This window comes from Cebus imitator, unplaced genomic scaffold (genome assembly GCF_001604975.1).
Source record: "Cebus imitator isolate Cc_AM_T3 unplaced genomic scaffold, Cebus_imitator-1.0 Scaffold2, whole genome shotgun sequence".
Lineage (NCBI taxonomy): Eukaryota > Metazoa > Chordata > Mammalia > Primates > Cebidae > Cebus > Cebus imitator.
In genome coordinates, this window is record NW_016107317.1 from 10,770,490 (window position 1) to 10,785,936 (window position 15,447).

A 15,447-nucleotide genomic window follows, 5' to 3' on the forward strand; every position below is an offset into this window, starting at 1 on the left:
AAGAATTAGCTGGGCATGGTGGTGCACAGCTGTAATCCCATCTACTTGGGAGGCTGAGGCACTAGAATTACTGAGCCAGGGAAGTGGAGACTGTACCACTGCACTCCCGCCTGGGTGACTAAGACTCTGTCTCAAAAAAAAAAAAAAAAAACGAAAATATAATATACAGCTTAAATATGCATCCTTCATTAAAATAGTCCAGTTCAAGTGGTTTTACATTTATTAATGAAAAACTCACTGTCATTAGTTGTAACCATGATCAGGTAATTGAATTTCCAGACCTAGAAGAGTCACAAAGCATCCCTAACATATCTTACTAATACATGCAGCAGTTTGCCTATGCATGGACTTTTAATTTTATATTTTTATAGATTTAGGAGGTACAGGTGCAGTTGTGGTACACAAATATATTATGTAGTGGTAAAGTTTGGGCTTTTAAAAATAGTAAACATTGTACCCAGTGGGTAGTATTTCATCCCCTGCTCCCTCCCACCTTCCCACCTTTTGGAGTCTCCAGTGTCTACTTTTCACTCTCTGTGTCCACATGGACCCATTGTTTAACTCCCACTTATAAGTAAGAACATTCGGGTTTTGACTTTCTGTTTCTGAATCATTTCATGTAAGCCTTCAGCTCTATCCATGTTGCTGCAAAAGACGTGATTTTATTGTTTTTTATGGCGAAATAGTATTCTGTGGTATATATCTACACTGTATTTTCTTTATCCAGTCATCTGTTGATGGACATTTAGGTTGATTCCATGACTTTGCTAAAGTGAATAGTACTGTGATAAATATATGAATGCAGGTATCTTTTTGATATAATAGTTTCCTTTCCTTTGGGTAGATACCCAGTAGTAGGATTGCTAGATGGAATGGTAGATCTATTTTTAGCTCTTTGATGAATCTCCATGCTGTTTTCCATAGAGATTGTATTTATTTAAGTCCCTACCAATGGTGTGTAAGCATTCCTTTTTTTCCACATCCTTGACAACATCTGTTGTTGGATTTCCTTTGACAAAATCATTTGTTTTCTAATCACAAATTTTAAAAAATTAAATATTTAGGCTATAAAGTTTTGATATTCATCCTGAATGTATGTTGTGGTTCTTAAAGCATTTTAAATTCTTACTTCTATATGTTTGTACATCATTTACTTCATGTAGCCTGTCTGAATTGCTCCCATCTCAAGTCCCATTTCCCCGATGGAGAGGAACATCTAACATCTATTCCTGTTACTCTGTGCCAGGTGCTGATGTTTAACATGTGCTCTCTCATTTAATTCTCCCAATAACTTGGTAAGATAATGTAATAGTGTTAACTTCTGTTTCCCAGATGAGGAAACTAAGGTAGTATGCTCAGGCCCTCCAAGATAGTGAGGATTTGAACTGAAGTTCAAATCTTGCTTTCTTAAAGTCCTGGCTCTGACCCTAACCATGGACCATATTCCCCTCTCCCCACCATAATTTCCTAGTCTGAGCTCCCATAACCTCCTACTTGTATGATTTATTACATGCCCCTAGGTTTTCCCAATGCCTGTTCCAGTGACTTGCATATAGCAGATGCTGAAGGAATATTTGATGGTGAAACAGTTGTTTTCTTTTCTGCAAGGGAGAGGGAATTCCTGTTTAATAATTTTGTAGTCCAAGAACCTGAGCTCAAAAGAAAACCTGCCTCTAGTATCCTTTTAAATACCAGGTTTATAGTAGTCTTGATATTATCTAATTTTCTACTTAGAGGAAAAACTATACAAAAATTAATTTATGTTATATATAGTATTTAAATTTATTATTAAAATGATTCAAGATGCTTAGCTGTTTTTGACTTATGGTTGTCTTTTATTTCATCTCAAGATGAGCACAGATTATTGGCATTGTTTTGTACTAGGTAGAGTGAAGGATATAAAAATGAATGAGGCAAGGTGCCTGCCCTTGGGGCACTTAAATTTTGTTTGGTAAAATGAGAATGTGGACACTCATACTGGCCAAAAAAAAAAAAAAAAAAAAAGCTGGGGGCAGTTGGTGGTTGAATAGGGCTGTAAATTCTTAGAGAGCTGACTGGTAAGTGTTCATGTATGTTTTGGTGATTAATAAATCATTTAGTCAAGATGTCAAGCTTCAAATCATTATCATAAGGTTAAATATGTTATGCATATCTTTACAGCAAGTTTATTTCTGATCGTGAAAGTAGAAGAAGTCTCACAAACAGCCATTTGGAAAAAAAGAAATGTGATGAATATGTAAGTATCATTATAATGAAGTATGTTTTTTTAATCATATAAATTGGGACAGATCTTTTTAATTCAAGTAGCATAATACCAAAAGAAGCATAATTACCTGTATTCACCAAGATATTCCTCATACCTAATGTATTTTCTCTTGAAACCCATTAAAAGAAATAACTAGATCAATAAGAAAGGATTTTCTTGAATTTTATTTCCATATTGATTCCTGAGAGTGCATTAATGGCTTTGGCTTGATGAACTTTCTGGGGATTATTTTCCTTAGTGTCAATGTTTGTTTCTTTATTCAGATTCCAGGTACAACCTCCTTAGGCATGTCTGTTTTTAACCTAAGCAACGCCATTATGGGCAGTGGGATTTTGGGACTTGCCTTTGCCCTGGCAAACACTGGAATCCTACTTTTTCTGTGAGTATTGACGTGCCAGTACTTTCCATTTTAAAACTGAACTTTTTGTATGTTTCTCTTATTACATAGAAGAAATGTGAAATATTTATAAATAGTTTTCTTTCTTTTTTTTTATTAACTTGGCTAAGTTACCAGTACATACTTTGATATTTATTGCTTGAGTGATTTTCCAAAATGTACCTAATGCTTACAACAAAGAAGGAGGAGAAAATCTTTTTATTAATCAAAAATACTGGAATAAGCATTTGTAAAAAGGATTAAAACATTTGAAAATAACTTTTTTTGATACTTTTGGAGTCTACCTGTTACTTTAAATCTCAGTTAAAATATTAAGAGGTGTTTAACTCCCACCAGTCACCACTTTGGCATTTGGATTGCTGTGAAGTGTGTACTACATTGAAGGGCAATTACAAATTTGTTTGTAATAAATACTCAAGAAGCATAGAAATTTTCAGTATTTTGAAGATGAGAAATTAGCATGTACTTTCCTGCTGAGATTCAATGAAAAGAAAATGGGCAATTTTCTTTTTAAATAACTTTATCTCAAACTGTTGAGATAAAGTTATTTAAAAAGAACTTACATGGGACTTTCTGAAATGTATGGAGAGCTTATTTTTAGTTGGAACAAGATTAAGACAGATGATAGAATTCGTGCTAAGAAAATTCTCACCCAGCCTGATTCCCTCTCAAGAGTCACATGAGTGTCAGTGGTGAGGTGAGGGAGAAAGCACTTCTCCCAGGATCTTGCCTTTTTTTCCCTGACTCAAAACTCATGCTCTTCATTGGCCTGGCTAGATAGTCCTTGTTGCCATGTCCTTTTGATAGGAGCATCATTTTCTTAGAAGCAGTGACCGAAATGGTTACTAATCCTACAAACTGTGGATATTCTTTCAAAAACGCATCAAAAATATTACAAAAAATGCATCAAAAACGCAGAAGAATATTACTATGCATCCCATTATTCCGGGAACAGAAATGCCTATCCATGCTGCCCTGTGTTAGGCATTAATATTCTTTTGTGTGTAAACTAACATGTCCTTTCCAAATTTAAAAGACTGTAAAATGGTGAATTTGATACATTGTCTTCCACATTGTCAGCCTAATTTATAGAACCTAACTCTAGCCTCCTCTGTCATCCTGAATGCATCTTTCTAAGTTGCCTTTGCTGCTTGAGCTGAGTGCCAGGTTTTAGGATAATATGGCAGAATTGCATAACATATTTCCATGGTGATTTTTTTTTTTTTGATATATGTGAAATTCTGACTCTCTGAGGACAGTAGATAGCTTGAGGAGCTATACTTCTGGTTTTCAGTGTATTTACATGACACACCTGAGTGCTACTCCCAACTCCTAAATGGCTATGTAGTTTTTTTTTTTTTTAATTGCATTTTAGGTTTTGGGGTACATGTGAAGAACATGCAATATTGTTGCATAGATACACACATGACAGTGTGATTTGCTGCCTTCCTCCCCATCACCTATATCTGGCATTTCTCCCCATGCTAGTAGTTTTAAGCAAGTTTCTTAGCCACTCTGAGCTTCAGTTTCTTCCTTTTCAAAACAAGGAAGTTGTACAAGAAAAATTTTAGAACCAGGCCAACCTCCAAAACACCATGATTCTGTGACTATTTTCTGTCACTCCAAAGCTGGGAATATGTTCAATTCAGAATGTGTATTACATTGATTTTTTTTTAAAGTTATTATACTATATCAACTTATAAGTTAACCTAGAGTAAAAAGTCAATTCTTTGATGATTGTAACAACAGTAACAATCATCAGTAACTCCCATAGCTCTCACTTTGTGCTAGGCACTACTCCAAGTGTTTTATGCAGAATCCTTAACAATAATTCTATGAAGTAGCTGCTATTGTTACTTTCCTGTTTCACAGAAAGAAACTCAGGTATAGAGGGTAACTTTAATTTGGGAATCTCTCTTGACCACCCTTCTGGGGATTTCCTTTACCTCTCTTTTTTTTGCTAGATCCATTGTTTCCTATATTCCATTTATTCCTCTTTCTGGATTTACTTATTGCTGTTATTGCTTAGAAAAGGTGACTGAAAATAAAATTTTTGAGACCTTTATGTCTGAAAAATATTTTTATTCTACTTTTACCTTTGATTTGTAGTTTGACTGGATATAGAACTTTATACTAGAAATAATTTTCCTTCAGAATTTTGAGGGTATTGCTCTATTTCCTTCTAGCTTTTTTCTATTGTGAAGTCCTATATGCTTCTGATTCCTGATCTTTTATGTATAGCGAGGTTTTGTTAGTTTTTTTTTTTTTTTCCTGGAAACTTGTCAAATCTCTTAGTTTCCAATATCCTGCAGTTTCACAATAATGTGCCTTGATGTGGGCCTGTTTTCATCACTTGTGTCAGGCACTGGCTGCATTCTCTTCTTTTAGAAATCCATGGCCTTGGCCTTGGCCAGGCATGGTGACTCACACCTGTAATCCCAATGCTTTGAGGGGCAGGTGGATCACCTGAGTTCAGGAGTTTGAGACCAGCCTGGCCAGCCTGGCCAATATGGTGAAATGTTGTCTCTACTAAAAATACAAAAAATTAGCCAGGCATGGTAGCAGGTGTCTGTAATCCCAGCTACTCTGGAGGCTGAGGCAGGAGAATCACTTGAACCTGGGAGGTGGAGGTTGCAGAGAGCCGAGATTGCACCACTGCACTTCAGCCTAAGCAACAAGAGGGAAACCAAAAGAAAAAAAAAGAGAAAGCAATCCAGGGCCTTCAGTTTGGGGAATTCTTTTTATATTATTGTGTTGATGGATTCCTCCCTTCTGTTGTTCTTTGCTGTCTCTGGAACTACTACCCCCAGATTTTGGACCTTCTGTACTGGTCCTCTAGTTTTTTTAATCTTTCCTTTATTTTCATTTCTATAATGTTTCACTGTAATTGTTGGGATATGTCCTCAATTTTTCCCCTCTTTATTGAATGTTTTTTGTCAGTTACTATTTTTTATTTATAAGAGCCTGAAAACTCTAAGAATGTTCCTTTTTAATATTATTTTGGTTCTGTTTTATAGTTTCATTGTCTTCTCTGAGGATTCTAATGATAGTTTTTTCTCCATTATGAAAAATTTCAAACATAAAGTAGAATAGTAGAAAAAGATTTCTATGTTTCCTTCCTTCTATGGATGGTTGCTTTAGTCAATTCCCACCAAGATTGTCTTGAAGCAAATCTCAACTATTTTATTATTTCAGCCCTAAATATTTTAGTATATACCTTATATAAAATATAAGGACTCTTTTTACTCAATATGTCATACCTAGAAACAAGTCAACAACAGTTCCCTAATATCATAAAATATATAATCAGTATTTAAATTGTTCTAATCATGTTATGTTTTTAAACAGCTGGGTTGTTCAAATCAGTATTCAAATAAGGTTCATACAATGCAATTGGTTGACATGTGTTTTAAGTCCTTTTAAATTTATATTTTCCCATTTCTCTCCTTTTATTTGGTGCCATTTATTTAAGAAACTGTGCCATCTGTGTAAAGGTTTCCACAATCTGGATTTTGCTGTTTGTATCCCTGAGATACAAGCTGATTTTTGCTTGTTTCGGGTTCTTTCACTTTATACTCTTTTCTCAGATGTCAGATGGGTCTTCTTTGTCTGCTATCTTCAAGAATGGGGAGAAACAAGGCTGATTTGAGTCTGGCATACATGAACGGGGCTCATTCACAATAGCTTCACTTAGGATGCTCTCGAGCCCTTTACTTGGGAACCACCAGGGTCAGTTTGTCTAGGACCCTTCTCTTTGGCTTTTCATATCACCCAGAGAAGAGCTTCCAATCCCCTGTTCTAGGGGGCTGGACCTCACTACCATCCTTCTGGGAACCAACTGGGGGAAAGGGCTGGGATGATTATCCCAAATGACATGTGTTCACCCAGTTCCCAGTTTTCATTAGAGTATGAAAGCTTCCTCACAAATTGTGCCTAATTCTCTCACCTAGAAACATATATTTTATACTTTCCAGAGAACATATCTTCAGATTGTTGCCAGGATGGGAGCGGACCAACCACTCAGCTTCAGAGAGTAGAAACTGGTCTAAGGAATCTAGCTATTTCTTGAAAGAAGTTCAACAGAGCCTCACTATTTTAGCTCATCCCTTTAATTGTCCCCTACTTTCAGTCATGCCAGCAGTGCCTTTTAGAGATTCTGTGAGGTAAACTGAGTGGGTCTTGGCTTTTTCCACTGTCAATTTATGGTTCAATTCTGTCTGCTTTCCAGCTTTCAAAATTTCATTATTTTCTACTCTTATGTGCTATCCTAGAAGCTTTATGGCTTAAAGAAGAATTAAATCTTTTTATTGGGAGATCAAGGGAGCAGGAGTAAGTTCTTGTATTCAATTTGCTACTCCTGGAATTCAATTGATTTTTAACTATACTGGCTGAGGAATAACTGATCTCCTATCTCATGACACTTTAGTGTCTAATTAAAGCGGGAAATTGGAAAAATTTGATTTTATAGTTGAAGGAAGATTTCTCCTGGATGAAACTATTATAGATCATTTAGTTATTTGCAAGATGCATGGATAACAAGCGCAACACACCAAGACTTCAGGCTGAAGCTCATGAAGTTTGTTGTACAAAGACTCAAATTTTAAGTTTCTTACTAAACTTAGGACTCTCCTACCTCAGGACAAGGACTCACTCTGTGACTGTTGTAAAACCAGCTGTTCCTACAGCTGCTCAAGGCCAAGAAGCAGTTGGCAGGATTAAGATATTTTATCTGGTACAGGGCTCCATTCCAGACTCACATTGGCCAACACAGGAAAGGAGTCCAAGACTGTCCAGGCTTCTTTGGACCGGCAGCTGGGAAGGCTCCTCGGTGTCTCCCTGAGGCTGGGTGTGGAGCCTTCTCTGGGGTCCTCTGGAAACTTGTTGGTGTGATTTCTTTTTCTTGGATGAGGTTGTGGCTCATTTTTTTGACCTACTTTTAATGGCTGTCCTCCCTGTATAACATACTCTAATTCAGTTAGATTCAGTGAGTCCTGCCCTTTTGTAAGAATGGTGCTGGATTTTGCATTTTCCTGAATTCTGAGGATGCTGGTGGGGACTCTTGATTTATCATTGTTCTGCAGGTATATATGCTCTATAGGGAACAAAGTGGGGCTGGACCCTGAGGCTGCAAGTCAGGGATGTACTGAGGCACAAGTACACTGTTTCACTCCTAGGAAAACAGTTCAACAAGAAGGGTAAAGAATTCTTGTTGAACTGTTTTCCTAGGAGTGAGGACCCTAATAAAAGGCAACAGATGCTGAAGAAATTTCCTGCCACCATAACTTCTTCTTTATTTGAGTTTTCCCCATAGCTCCTTCATAGCAGAAGTAGGGATTAAAAATCAATATTGACATGGAAGAATAGTGGATTTTGTTTTGTTATATTTTCTAAAGATTTCTAGTAAAGGCAGACATTTTATAGGAAATTAATGTCTAGAACACATCTCTTCACATTCCTAGGTAAGTGTGATGTTTATTACACTACACAGAATCTGATAAAACAATGAATACTTTTTATATTTCCATAACTTCTTAACATGTATTGTTATTTTAATAATGTAGTCATTAAGTTGAAAACCATGAAAAGTGAAGGTAGAATTCATGCCAATTTTGAGATATCAGTTTATTATTAACACCGAGTTTGTGAATAATCTCTTTGAAATATTAATTTTGAAACAACAGTACAATGTGTGTACAACAACAGTTTAAATTTTATTTGGTTGACTATAATTTCAGACCTTCTGGATTCTTGTTTTCCATTTTCTATCTGATTTGTGTTGTGGTTGTGGGAATGAAAAAGATAATTTATCTAAAAACAGACTTTGAAAAGTGGCATGCAAAAAGACTTTTATTAGTACTAATGCATAGAGCTGCTATGAGGAATAAATGAGTGGTGTGTGTGTGTGTGTGTGTATGTGAATATGAGAGAGAAAGAGAGATGGAGAGAGTAATAGTAGTGTGTTGTATGTAGTACATACTGTATAGTAGGTATTTGTTAAAATACTACAGTTAGTATTAGGTAGTCACTAAATAATCGTTAACGTTTATTGTACAGTATCTATACATGCTACACTATCTTAATCCCCACCAACAACATTATGAGGTAGGTATTAGCCCATTTTACTGATAAAGTAACTGTAAAATAAGGCTTAATAACTTACCTGTGATCACACAGTAGAAGGTAGGGGAGCCAGGGTCCCATCCAGGCTTGCTTGATTCTAGAGCCATGTGATCTAAAACACTATACTGCCTTTGGTGATGCCTTCTTCAGACACCAAACTTGCATTATTACTATGCAACTTGAGAAAAACTTTATTCTTATCAATGGATGCTTGCAAGTTGGTACTTACCTTTTACTTTCCAAAATAATGGAGCTTTAAAATCACTTTATAAAATCAGTCAGTGTTCCTGAATTATCTTGCTAGTGTTCCACCAATAACCATCCCCTCTATTGTCATGAAAACAGCTTGGCAATATCAAGTGTACCAAACTGTAGACCAGGGATGTCAGGTTCCTGTTCACAACAAGTAAAATGTATGCCTAAAGTATATTGCAAAACAATAAACCTCTCAGCTGCTTCATATTTGTCATGTGGGTTCCTGCATGTGCAATTTAAGATTTCCCGCTGCTTTCAGGAGCCCTTGAACTCAATTCCTTTCAAAGAAGTAACTAAACATTTCGTTATTAAGAATTAAACATGAAGTAATAGCAAAAACATAGTATTATTAATACTGTGTAGCACAGTACTATTACATGAACACAAACTGAATATTGGGTGGAAGTCAGCATGAAGGAGGGTGTGTCTATATGTATACATTATATAGCCCAGAATATTTGGGGAGGGTATGTAAGAAAACTGTTGACATTGTTTACTTCTGGAGAGTGAGAAAGGGTCTAGAGATGGGAGTAGAGATGGAAAGCTTAGATTCTTTAAATTTATTTTTATCATGTGCATTTAGAGGAAAAAAAGCTATTTAGAAAAAAATTGGTTTTTGAAGAACTTAACACCAATGCAATAAGATTTTTTCCTTTTCCTTTTATCCACTAAAACCTTGAGAACGAAAATACATTTTTGGTGTAGATAGTTAGACCATGAGAGCTAGGATGAAGACTCTGTCAATGCTGTGCCACTTGTTCCAGACTGTGTTTTCAACCTCTTCTCCCTTCAGATGACCTCAGCTTCTGCCACACTAATCTTCCCTTTTCTGTAGTGGCTGCCTGCCTCGAAACCATTATCTCAGTCTTTCCACCAGCCCACCCCTACCCAGTCTCATCTCTGTCTTCTGAATCCTCATGGTCCTGGAAGGCCTAGATCAGATGTTATCTCCTCCAAAACTGCTTGTCTAATCCTCCCAGGTGGAAGGGAGATCTCTCTTCCTTTCCTTTCAGTGTAATTTTTATCTTTTTAACAGTAAGTATCACTTCCATTATTTAGGCATACATTTTACCTTCCCAATTGAACACTGAACCCTACAAGGGCAGGATTAATGCCAAATTCCTTCTTGTTGAAATCATCCTTCTCCCCATAACAAGACATAGAACAGTGTTTGCACTGCTTGTCAGTAAAGTCTTACTGAAATGAGTGAATGGATATGTAAGAATTAGATTTTGCAAAATCAGAAACAAGGCTTTAGGGCAAAACAGTGGCTCTCATGATTGTTGCAAATTTATCAGGGAGGAAAACGATCAACTGAAAGGTTTAGTTCACCCTCAAATTTTTAGTAGGTTGTGGAGATGTGGTGATAACAATCACAAAGTCAGGATGGGACTGGCTGCTTATTATTTACTTTCCTAGGAATGCCTCCTTCATTTGAAAATTTAAAATAGTTCTGAGACTGCTAAGAAATACTAGATGAGGTTGGTGTTGCAAAACAGCATTTGTTGTTGAATTGCTTGAAAGGTCTTTTAGGTTGACTGACTGCACCTTAGACTATGCCATGGTAACCTCTGTGACCTGCACATACACTCCAGATGAGTTCCTGAAACTAGAAAGTCTGAAGTAACTGGAAAACCACAAAAAGGAGAATGATCAACCCCTGAAGCATCTAATTAACTTTGAGATATTCCTCTATTTTTCCCTTTTCCTGCCTCAACTGATAAGACAACTAGACTTTTTAACTGACCTTCCTCACCTGACAGGTCAACCTTATGACTCCAGACCCTATGACCCCCTCCCAGCTTGTAAAAACTGCCCTGAACTGTAACTTCTGTAATTTTCCACTGCCTACCCCAAACCTATAAAACCAACTCCTATCCCACCACCCTCCACTGACTCTCTTTTTGGACTCAGCCCACCCGCACCCAGGTGAATAAACAGCTATGTTGCTCACACAAATCCTGTTTGGGGGGTCTCTTCATTCAAAGCGCGCGTTTAACATTTGGTGCTGAAACCTGGGACAAGGGTACTCCTTTGGGAGACCCATCCTGTAAGGCCAGCTGCCTCGCAGAGGGTTAAACGGACACATCAATTTCTCTCCGTGCCTGATAACTACGTCATCACCCAAGCTCGTTATCTGGCCTCGCCGCATAGCTTCCCCGCACCTGCCTCCGCGTACCAAACCCAAGCCCACATTCAGCACTAAATTATTCATTTAACCCCTAGCCTGCTGTTAAAAAACCCTGCAAAAAAATTTTTTTAAAGAAGCCCCATCAGACGCTGCCCAGTAACAGTCTGCTCTGTACACCCCCAGCAGGCCCACTTACTCAAAGTCCCACCCGCCTACGCATAACAACTAGCTCCAGGTGTTTCCTGCTTCTTAACAGCCAATAAAATTGCCTTCACTTTGTTTCCCCAATAGCCAATCAAGGCCCACTTACCCAAGGTCCCGCTGCCTACCAATAGCAGCTAGTTCCAGGTATTTCCTCCTTCTTAACAGCCAATAAAATTGCCTTCGCTTTGTTTCCCCAATAGCCAATCAATTGCCTTCCATCCCCATAAAACCCCATGCCCTAAACAGCTGGGCGTGACTTCTTTGGCCCCTTCCTGGACCAAGAACCTTGCCCAGGAGCTGAATAAATTAGCTTCTCATTTTCTTATACTTCCCTCAGTTTCCTCATTTTACCTCAGCAATAAACCTTACACATCCCCTGTCCCCATTCCCACTCTGGGAAGAGATCCACCTGAGACCTCAACACATGAGACCAGACTAGCAGCTCACACTTAGCATGTCGAACAGCTCTCTTGCCATCTTCAGATTGGGTAAGCAGTCTCTCTCTCTCTCTCCCTCTTTCCTTCTCTTTTCCTTTAGAGAAAGGAGACAAGTCTCTCCCTGTTTCTCTCTCTTTTCCTTTAAATCCTTCTCCAAGTAGAGAAAAAGAGACAAGTCTCCCTCTCTTAGTAGAGCCAAAGGAGACACTCTTTATCTGTGCCCTCAAAAACTCCAACGTTGGTCATGGACTTGAGAAGTCAGTCTTCCCTTGGTGTCTGGTCAATTGTGGGACACCTGCATTGATCACTCACCGAAATTAGAGCTGAGGAATCAGTCAGGGATGCCTACTGAAAACCCTGGTAGCTGCTCGCTCCTTCTTCTCATCTCTACTCCTTTCCTTGAAACTTATTTCCTTTGCTGTGGGCAATATTCTGCCCTCTATTCCTCTGTCTTTGCCTCTAGGCTGTGTCCTAAAAAACCTAAAACCTCTTCAACTGTTGTCCAATCTGAAACCTAAACTTCTCATTTTTATTTATTTATTTATTTATTTTTAATGTAACACGGCCTGGCCTCAATACAAATTAGACAATGGTTCCTAATGGCCAGAAAATGGGACTTTTGATTCTTCTCTTCCACGAGACCTAAACAATTTTTTTCAACAAATGGGCAAATGGTCTAAGGTGCCCAATATCCAGGCAGTTTTTTACACTCCAATCCCTCCCTAATCTCTGCTTTCAATGCTGTCCCAAATTTTCCTTCTCTCCCTTCTGCCTGCCCCTCCTGCCTCTGCTGGTGACCCAGAATCCTTCTTGTCCATCGACCCTTCTGACCTTTCTCCTCCCTGCCAGTCTGAACCAGAACCCAATCCGGGCCCTAAACCCTCCGAGCCACCCTCCTCTTCCTCTGCCCACAACCTACCTCCTTATGCCCCTACTGCCACCTCCCCACCTCATACCTGGTCCAGCTTACAGTTTAGTCCCACTGCTAACTCCTCTGCCCCTGCCCAACAATTCCCCTTTCAAGAGGTGGCTGGAGCTGAAGGCATAGTTAGGATGCACATTCTTTCTCTTGATCCAAGCTTTCCCAAATCAGCTCCTTTTCATCAGATGCTGTGATACTTAATCCAGTCCTATAATCTCACCTGGAGTGACTTAAATTGTCATCCTTACTTCTACTCTCACCCCTGAAGCCCTGACATTAAAAAGTTACAGAAATTAGAATCTGGTCCTCAAACCCCACAACAGGAATTAATCAACCTCGCCTTCATGGTGTTCCATAATAGCAAAGGGGCTGCCCGGTGGCAGCACATCTCAGAACTACAGTTGCTTGCCTCTGCTGTAAGACAAACCCCAGCCACACCACTGGCTCACAAAGACTTCCAAGCACCCAGACTGCAGCATCCAGAGCCCCTCCTGGACCTTGCTTCAAGTGTCGGAAACCTGGCCACTGGGCCAAGAAATGCTCGCAGCCCAGCATTCCTCCTAAGCTGTGTCCCATCTGTGCAGGGCCCCACGAAAAGTTGGACTGCCCAACTCAAACTGTTGTCACTAAGGCTCCAGGAGCCCAACCCCAAGGCCCTCAGGCTGACTGTTTTCCTGATACTGGCTTAGCGGCTGAAGTTCTGATACCATGCCTGAACATCTCGGAAGCCCCCTGGACCATCACGGATACCAAGCTTTGGGTAACTCTTATGGTGGAGGGTAAGTCCATCCCCTTCTTAATACAGGGACCACCGATTCCACACTGCCTTCTTTTCAAGGACCTGTCTCCTTGGCCTCCATAACTGTTGTGGGAATTGATGGCAAGGCTTCCAGGCCTCTCAAAACTCCCCAAGTCTGGTGTCAATAAGACCAGCACTCCTTTCCGCATTCTTTCCTAATCATCCCCAATTGTCCAGTTCCCCTGTTAGGCCGACATCCTAACAAAATTGTCTGCCTCCTTAACTGTTCCTGGGCTACAGCCACACGTCATCGCAACCCTCTTCCCCGAACCTTTACCTCCCTCAGTAGCTCCCCTTATGCCCCCCTGCCTTAACCCTAGGGTGCGGGATACCACCTCCCCATCTCTTGCTACAAGTCACTCAAAAAACCTAACCAACCTCATCCTGCCCAGCGCCAGTATCCCATTTCAGCACAAGCCTTAAAAGGCCTGAAGCCTGTTATTACTCAAGCCTGTTATTTACTACAACATGGCCTTTTAGTTCCCACTAACACTCCGTACAATTCCTGTCTTCTACCTGTCCAAAAACCAGACAAATCCAACAGACTAGTCCAAGACCTCTGCCGCATTAATCAGACTGTATTTCCCATCCATCCTGTTGTACCAAACCCTTATACCCTCCTGTCTTCCATAACCCCTTCCACTATTCCATTGACCTGAAAGACTCCTCTTTCACCATCCCCTTACACCCCTCTTCTCAGCCTCTTTTTACCTTTCCTTGGACTGACCCCGACACCCACCAGTCCCAGCAGTTAACCTGTACCATTCTTCCCCAAGGTTTCCAAGAAAGCCCTCATTACATTTGGCAAGCCCTTTCCCAGGTTATTTTTGCTTCTGCATAACAGGTTTTGCCCTCCTAACCAAACCACTATATAAACTTACAAAAGGAAACTTAGCTGACCCTGTAGACCCCAAATCCTTCCCCCATTCTACCTTTTGTTCTCTAAAGAAAGCCTTAGAAACAGCCCCTACACTAGCATTCCCCAACTCCTCCCAACCCTTCTCCCTTAGCATGGTAGAAATGAAAGGCTGTGCAGTCAGAGTTCTTACACACGAGCCAGGCCCACGACCAGTTACCTTCTTGTCTAAACAGCTTGACCTCACAGTCCTAGGTTGGCCATCATGTTTATGTGCCACAGCCGTAATACTCCCAGAATCCCTTTAAAGTATAGGCTACACCCCACTTAACCCTCTACAGCTCTCACAACCTCCAAAGTTTAATTTCCTCTTCACACCTTACACACATACTATCTGCCCCTCGCCTCCTCTGACTCTATTCACTATTCATGGAAACACCCACAGTAACCATTGCTCTTGGTCCTGACTTTAACCCAGCTTCTCACTTAATACCCAGCACAAACCCTGAACCCCATGACTATCTCCCTAATCCATATAGCATCCTCCCCATTTCCCTATATTTCTCTTTCCTATTCCAGACCCAGACCACACATGGTTTGTTGGTGGCAGTTCTTCAAAGCCCAGTCGGTTGACACTGGCCAAAGCTCATTATGCTGTTGTATCCTACTCATCTATTATTGAGGCTGCCATACTCCCCACTCCACCACTTCTCAGCAAGCTGAGCTAATTGCCTTAACCCATGCTCTAACTCTTGCCAAAGGACTACATTTCAATATCTATACTAACTCTAAATACGCCTTCCACATCCTATACCACTATGCTGCGTATGGGCAGAAAAAGGTTTTCTCACCACACAGGGATCCTCTATTATCTATGCCCCCTTAATAAGGGCCCTTCTTAAGGCCACTCTCCTCCCAGCCAAGGCTGGAGTTATCCACTGCAGAGAACTCCAAAAACCATCAGACCCCATTGCCCAAGGAAATGCCTTAGGCAACAAAACAGCCAAAGAAGCAGTGAACACGCCAGTATCTCCCCTACAAGGCCAGTATTTTTCCTTCT

General features: G+C 39.9%; 1 protein-coding gene across 3 annotated transcripts in view; it reads left to right on the forward strand.

Annotated features, from left to right (window-relative positions):
• The window catches only part of SLC38A1 (solute carrier family 38 member 1), an 82,200-nt gene that overhangs the window by 31,633 nt on the left and 35,120 nt on the right, over positions 1–15,447 (forward strand). For all 3 annotated transcript variants that reach the window (XM_017529601.2, XM_017529612.2, XM_017529624.2), the window contains 2 exons: positions 2,161–2,236; positions 2,530–2,645. In XM_017529601.2, coding sequence (XP_017385090.1) covers positions 2,161–2,236; positions 2,530–2,645 — 192 coding nt within the window. The remainder of the gene's footprint in view (positions 1–2,160; positions 2,237–2,529; positions 2,646–15,447) is intronic.